Genomic DNA, 7,495 nt, shown 5'->3' with positions numbered 1-7,495 from the left:
CTGCTGAAAAGTTGAGAGTTCATAAACCAAAACAACCTCTCTAGGACAGTACAATATAGTCTACCATGGATGAAAGAAAAAATAGCCACCAGGACAGAAATCTTCTTAAAGAAAATGGTTCGTTAACCAATCAATTGCTTGGTAAAATATCAGCCATCACTGAATCTATTAACAGCTCATCAACTCTTTATAATTACAGATTAATCCTAATCTACACAGTTGATACTCAGATGACACAATTAATGAAAAACTAGAAAAGGAAGTACATTAAATAAAATTTCTTGACATTCCAAGGCAATGCTGATTAATTGTTTTAAGAGTTTGGCCATGTGGATTTGTGGCAAAAAAACCCACAAAAACAAAAAATCAGTCTTGAGGACTGATTGTAATGGGGAATACACACCTGAAAGATGGTTTATCAAATGCACTGGGACCATGCTGACAATTAGAAACAGTTGCTATAAAAGGCAGTAACCCCATACAAAACAGTGCAACAAGTATTCTACAGAGACTACAAGCAACTATGCTGAGAGCAGCTAAAAAAGGACCAATTTGAGGAAGAAAACAAGTAAGTAGGTAGATATGAGTTCTTTCCTGTTGTTTAACAGTACTAGACTATCCTCTGACTACATGTTATTTCAGCTTCTTAGAGCATACTTAGTAATTTGAAAATTCTAGAGAAACCCTTGCATTGCACCTGTATAAGGAAATCTGACATCACTATGTAGCTAGCTATTTCCCATCAATGATGCAAATTACAGCCATCTGACACCTTAGCTTAAAAAACAATAACAACAAAAAAAAAATCCCCCCAAGCCCCAACACCTATCCATTTTGAAAGATGGGTGTTATGAGAAACTATAAGGGATATTTAAACTCCTGAGTAGAGTCTTCATAAATGGGTGCTAGTACCCATTTGGAGCTGCTTATGCACCTGGGCCTTGGGGGAAAGAAAACTAACAGATCTCATCTTGGGAATTTGAATCCAAGACTCAATACAAACTGTTGGAGAAGCTGTACCTTCTTGTGGGGAATGAGCTCGATACATGCCTGGTACACTTGTCTGGTTCGTTCTGCATCCTGTAAGAACAGGCAAAGTTAAATACTTTGTTCATTGCTAAGGTTACACTGTATTTTGAATTGTGCAATGATTGCAAAATGGCAGAATAGTATTTTTAAGTTAAGCTGCTTAGCAGTATGTATACTTAAGATATAAATGTACTTATCTACTCCGTGTGCACAATTCAAAGACTGTAATGTCTGAAAATCAGTAAGAGTAATTTTTTTCAAAACAAGACTCAACACTAAGAATTAGACAATAAAATCAGAAGTGCCCTCATTTTGGGAGGGGGGGGAAAAGTATTTTTTCCTTTAACTGACACTGCATATGTATACTGCACTACAATTTTATGAAAGAAAGAGCAGCTATAATGTTACATGACTGCTAACAAATGAAATACACAGCCTCTAAAGGCCACTGTAGCAAGAATTTGACTACTTCACAGAACAACTTCACAAATACTTTTGGTGAATATAAAACTATTTCACAAGTTCAAGTAACAGCCTGGAACGAGCAATTCATAAAGGGCTAGAAAGACATACTTCTGCTTTTATTATCAGTGTGTTTCTAGATGAATTGGGGTGAAACTGAAACGTTTTTTTTCCCCCCAATGTGCACAGGAGGGGAAAAATGAAGGGGAAAAAACCCCCTATACTTAAATAGCAAATCCTGAAGCTAGTTACACAAAACAAGTAAGACACAGTATTTTTAGACCTCAGTTTTCTTATTAATACATCTGTAGCTATTTGATATAAAGAAAATACTTGAGAAGGAAAGAAAAAAAACCCCTGAGTTCTTACTACTTGCCTTTGCCTCCAGCTCTTCATATAATGCATAGTTAATCCAAAGATAGATGTATCTTTTCCAGTGTCTTTTCTCTTGAATTGGGGGAACATTGGCGATGGCTCTTTCATACACTTCTCGGACAGTCTCAGCATCTGTGTCACTTTCAACTAACCTCAGGTAGTCAAACCATGCATCATAATTATGTGGATTTGCCTTCCAGAAAGATGAGAGTAGGGAAATGGGAAAGAAACTTCAGTAACTATAAATAACAGACCCTGTTCCTTTACTTACAGTTTTTATTCAGAGATTCTCCTTTAAAACAGATCATTGGAAAATTAATGAAAACTGCCAGTCTTAGGTATGCTTAAGATAGAGCTTTTGGGTTAAAGTGCATTTCTTTCTTTATTTCATTTTACCTACAAACATTCTTTAAGTGATGGCAAACAAACTGAACTGTGAGAAGGGAAGAGGAAATGATGAAATATGCAGCACTCAGTGAACAGTAGATAGGTGTGGCACACCCATTTTCTCACAAAAAGGTATTTACATACCGGTGAGTTGTCCTGTAACAGTTACTGCACAACAGAGGTGATGATGTAAGTCACAAGCTAAATGGAGTTGTTCCCTAAAATGACTGTGAAGGGTACCAAGCTCTGAGTTCAATCAAAAACTCTGGTTCCATTAATGCAGAAAGAAAAAAGCAGTGAATGCAAGTATCATTCTCTCTCCTATGTATGAAATTCTGCCTCCAAAAAGAACGATGTTCTCCTGGTATTTTCTTGGACTAAGTATCAAGGGTAACATAAAACTTGTCAGCCTACATATCATGAGACCCCTGTGTACCTTAAACAGCAGCTTGATGTACGATGAGCCCCAAGGATATCTGTAATACATACCTTCACTTCCTCTTCATACTGGAATCTCCTCTTGCTGACAATGATATCTTCAATTCCCCTTCTGTCTCCAAATTTCTTCTCAAAGATGGTGTAATTTTTGAAGAGATTTTGAGCATCCTGTTTTGGAATTCTATCCAAGGCATATTTGTAGATCACCCTCACTCTTTCAAACTGAAAATATTGAATATCATTTGAGTAATATTTAAGAAGTGGCTTCTGTCCTCCCCTACAATTTCTCAATGAGCTTTTGGCAATGTTTGACAGAATACAGAATTACAGAATATCTTGATATAAATTATTGTTTTATGGGGAGGACTAACACAGGTCTTCCTGAAGAGTAAAATTTAGGGGGGAAAAAAACTCAAACAAAAAACCTCCCTGTAAATACAAAAAAAAATCCACCATCTTTTATTAATTTCCAAATTTGGAATATTTAAGATATTTTTAAGAGGTAGTGGTTTTGGGTTCACAAAATGTTGTAAATTCCTTAATGGCTTGGGCAATTTAAAGAGATCATCTGTGAAAAACACAGCTAATTCAGTTCTTTTATCATGCAGGCCTCCAACCTCTCCAGAACTTACAAATCTGAGGATATGTATTTGATCCGATGATACTATTCTCGGGCTTGACAGATTTAGAACATATTTCCTTGATGTCGCCAAAAGGCACACAGAAGCTAAGCAGAAAATTGTCTCCTTAACTCAGACTACAATAACAGTACCTCATAAAGTGCTGAAAAACACAAGTATTGCAGTGAATGTTAAGTGGCCTTGAGTTTGATATTCAAGGAAAAATCTCGTGGGGGTGGTTGGTATTAGTCTGTTGTATTATCTAGAAGGTCTTACTTCTTTCTGGTTCTCCTCAAATTTTGCAAAAGCCACATACAAGTGCTCATCCATGTGGTCTTCTCCAAAGAACTCCACTGCCCTCTCGTATACTTTCCTTGCATGAGCAAAATAACCGTGCTTCTCTTCAAAGCGGGCATACTTGATCCAGTTCTTAACATCAGGATGAACAATAACAAGTAGAATTATGTTAAAGAAACAACGGTGCTTGAATTGGACATTTCAAATTGCATTATTCCCAGTGACTAAAAGGTCATGGACTATATGAAACAACACACAGGGATGGCATATGCAAAAAATGCAACTGGGAAGAAGACACAAAATCACTCTAAGTGTGCAAAGGCTTTGTGCCTTACTGAGAACCTAAAGAAAATTGAAAAAGGGATAAAAATCAAGCAAGGGTCACAGAGAAGGAGGATGTACATTAACTTAACTGAATCTAGAGGCACATATCAAACAGGTTTTTAATACCCACTGCTGTCTCTCAGCATGGTGGCTTACTCCCAACATAACACAGTAAAAAGGAGCACAGGGACAAAGCTGGAGACAAAATAGATAAGAAAGGAATGAAGAATGCAGGGCTAAACTTGGGCAGGTGTCACAATGCACTGAAAAGGATATATCTCTCATAAATGCTACGTGCTCTGTCCACTTCCTTGTATCTCAGCTCAAAGTTAATGTAGGAATGCCAAGCCTGCTCCTCTGGTTGCCAGTCCATCCAACGTTCAAAAACCTGACGTGATCCAGCAACGTTCCCCAACATCTCTTCCATGTAAGTATACTTATACCTTAGAAAATGAGATCAAGTTTTTATAATCACATAGTAAAAACATAAATTACAAAGATTTTTTTTGAGTGTTTAATAAGAGAATTACTGAGATTTCTTCACCTATTCCCCACCTGCACCCCAGCAATGCCTATGGATACTGCTGTGACTGGCAGCACGCAGGCACACAAACATCCTTCTCTCCCAACACTCTTACCACTTGAAAAGTACAAAACCTTTCCAAAACTTAAGCCTTCCTCTTTTTTGCAGACTAGTCTGAAGACTTGGAGAAAAGGAAAACAACGCACTTTTGCATGATCCCAAAATAGAAACATAATGTGCAGTCTTTGAGGGTAGAAGCAATGCTCCATTCTCTGTAAACATACCAGAACTGGTTCACCCTGGGGAGGGTGGTAATGGCTCGATCCCAAATGTTTCGGGCATGATTAACCTGGCGGTTCTTCATTTCCATTTCTGCATATTTCAGCCAGAGTGTGACATTTCTGTAGTCCACATCTAAAGCACGCTCGTAAATGGAACGGGCTCTGGAAAGCAAAGAGAAGTTAGTTGCGTATACAATGTGCCTCCAAGACTTTGATGGTGTTTGTCAACAAGTGTCTTAGTGTCATCTAAGAGATGTCTGCAGCTGCACCAGAATTACCTCTGTATTTCTTTTAGGCTTTCCTCCCATTGTGCGTATTTTATCCAGTTACTGATAACAGTCCTGTTTTTTCTTATGTTATCTTCAAAAGTCTGAGGAGAAAAAAATATTTCTGTAAGCAAGAAATCCTTCTGTGCAGACCAATCTTGTTATAAATGGCTTATGGAATATTATTATCATCATCACTGGAATGAATTCCAAATGTCTTGCACCCATGCAGATGTAGTAACAAATCATACTCAATACAACACTTCCTAAAAATTGCATATCAAAGAAGCTAGAAGTGTAGAACATCTTACAAAATAGGACTAAACTCAAGTTCCTGATACCTGAAATATTAATGGAATAATAACTTACAGCACTAAATTCTAAATCACTTTTTTTTTCCTTAATCTCCTGCTTAAATGTTTCAATAGCAACATTATCTGGACTGATGGAATCCAGTCATTGCAGACAATCCTGAATATACTTGGATGTACCAGCACAAGTTTATTCACTTTGACCTGTATGTATCACTGCTCTAAATTTTTCTCTTAAAAAAAAAAAGATGCCTTATTTTTATTCCCTGATTTAATATGCTGGCATTAAATATGCTAGACAAACTCCACTGCTCAGTGCAATGATGAGGGCGTCTTCAGACTTGTGTTTGGCTATTGTTAGGGTCAGTGCTATTGGTATTTAACACATGGCTAAACATGGTTTACCACAGTTAACGTAGTGGCTCGTTACTGCCATTCATGAGAGAGATGAAAAAAAAAAAAGTAACATTAAACGTTGTTTTTGCAGTGTTGTAGAGTTTATCATCTGACTCCAGCTGCTCTGCATGTGCTTGAGTGAGGTACACCAGCATCCAGCACAGTAAGGCCTGAAGTCTTCACAAGGAGTCCTAGCCACTATGGTAAAGAAGGAAATGAATACCCATTCAGGGTTGAGTACAGGGGTGCTGGGTTGTGCTAGGACACATAGTCACTTGTTCTGAACATATGCATATATGCTCCAGGGAATGACAGCCCTCATTTATGCTCTCTGTATCTAAAAAAACTGCTGAGTGTTGAAAACATTTGAAGTTCCCTGTTAGGGATATGCCTGCTTTGCTGATCCAGGACAACAATTATTGAAGGAAAAAGCAGAACACCGTAAAAAAGTGGGCACAAGCAAAGTAATTCTTTTAAATCACAGAATGGTTTGGGTTGGAAGGGACCTTAAAAGATCCTCTAGTTCCATCCCCCCTGCCATCAGCAGGGACACCTTCCACTCGACCAGGCTGCTCAAAGCCTCATCCAACCTGGCCTTGAACATTTCCAGGGAGGGGGCATTCACAAGTTCCTTGGGCAACCTGTGTCCCACCTCCCTCACAGAAAAGAATTTCTTCCTAATATCTAATCTAAATCTACCCTCATCCAGTTTATAACCATTGCTCCTTGTTCTATCACTACCCATCCTTGTAAAAAGTCCCTCCCCAGCCTTCCTGTAGCCCCTTCAGGTACTGGATGGTCACTATAAGGTCTCCCTTAAATACAGATGACAAAATTATACCTAAAGTCTCACATGCAAAATGATCAAGATTCAAAACAATCATCAAACATAACCCAGAATTAGTGTAGAAAGTTGTGTTCTAAAGTGTGCTAAGTAATACCATAATTATACAGAAACAGGAATACCACATGCAAACACAGTGTTTTTTTAAACAGTTGAGGTGGGGGAAAAAACAGCAGCATTACCATAAAGCTTGCTAAAGTTCTGTCGAGCTGACTGGCCAGATGCTAGTGGTGATGAAGAAACCACATATAACCCACCTATGTAATTACCCTTGCAACATTCTGAACGCGGTCACATGTGAGATGCTGTGTACTAACAAATTTCACATTAAACATATTTAACTTACAGTTTTTGCACAAGAGTAACATTTCAGATGAAAATCACAGCTATTTGGTTTTTTTTTTAATTGCTATTCATTTAGAAAATCTGCAAGTAATATAGACTACATCTTGTTCAAGATAAAACATAGTAAAATTTTAGTGCTTTATAAGAGCATCAAAACTAGGGGTTTTGTTGTTTGGGTTTTTGGTTTTGTTTTTTGTTCCTTTACCTTCCTCTTCCGGAGTTTATAGTCATTTAGCTCTTCAACATCTGTGATCTTCTGTTGCGGAGGTGGTGGAAGAAGTTCAAGTTCTCTCTCTTTTGCTTCTCTTAAAAGCTGTTCTGCTGTGATCTGAACTTCTGCAGGTGCTTTATTTTTCACCTGTAAAGTTAAGGGGGTTTGATTCACATTTTTTTTTCCTTTTAATACAAAACTGAAAACTCCCCCATGATTAATTTACTCCGCTGGCTTACTAGGATAGGTATTTACCCCGAAGAAGGCTCCGGAGACCCCCTGAGATCGATAAGGACAGCACTAGCCCGAGCCTACGCGCTTCTGCCCGGAGCATGAGGAGAGGCAAAGCTGCCCGAGGCCGCGGGGAGCTGCGGGGCCGGGCCAGG

The 7,495-nt window shown here is 38.3% G+C and overlaps 1 protein-coding gene across 1 annotated transcript in view; it reads right to left on the bottom strand.

Annotated features, from left to right (window-relative positions):
• Positions 1–7,253, bottom strand: part of CRNKL1 (crooked neck pre-mRNA splicing factor 1) — a 12,238-nt gene extending 4,985 nt beyond the window's left edge. Inside the window, exons 1-8 of the mRNA XM_010178312.1 lie at positions 7,104–7,253; positions 5,015–5,106; positions 4,740–4,898; positions 4,209–4,375; positions 3,588–3,766; positions 2,743–2,913; positions 1,868–2,059; positions 1,021–1,080 (exon numbers count right to left, since the gene is read on the bottom strand). Of these exons, the coding sequence (XP_010176614.1) occupies positions 1,021–1,080; positions 1,868–2,059; positions 2,743–2,913; positions 3,588–3,766; positions 4,209–4,375; positions 4,740–4,825 (855 nt within the window). The 5' untranslated portion in view covers positions 4,826–4,898; positions 5,015–5,106; positions 7,104–7,253. The remainder of the gene's footprint in view (positions 1–1,020; positions 1,081–1,867; positions 2,060–2,742; positions 2,914–3,587; positions 3,767–4,208; positions 4,376–4,739; positions 4,899–5,014; positions 5,107–7,103) is intronic.
• Positions 7,254–7,495: the final 242 nt, after the last annotated feature.

Source organism: Antrostomus carolinensis, unplaced genomic scaffold (genome assembly GCF_000700745.2).
Source record: "Antrostomus carolinensis isolate BGI_N321 unplaced genomic scaffold, ASM70074v2 scaffold19051, whole genome shotgun sequence".
NCBI lineage: Eukaryota > Metazoa > Chordata > Aves > Caprimulgiformes > Caprimulgidae > Antrostomus > Antrostomus carolinensis.
Note: the sequence above shows the minus strand (reverse complement) of the source record. Positions and strands in the feature narration are given on the sequence as shown.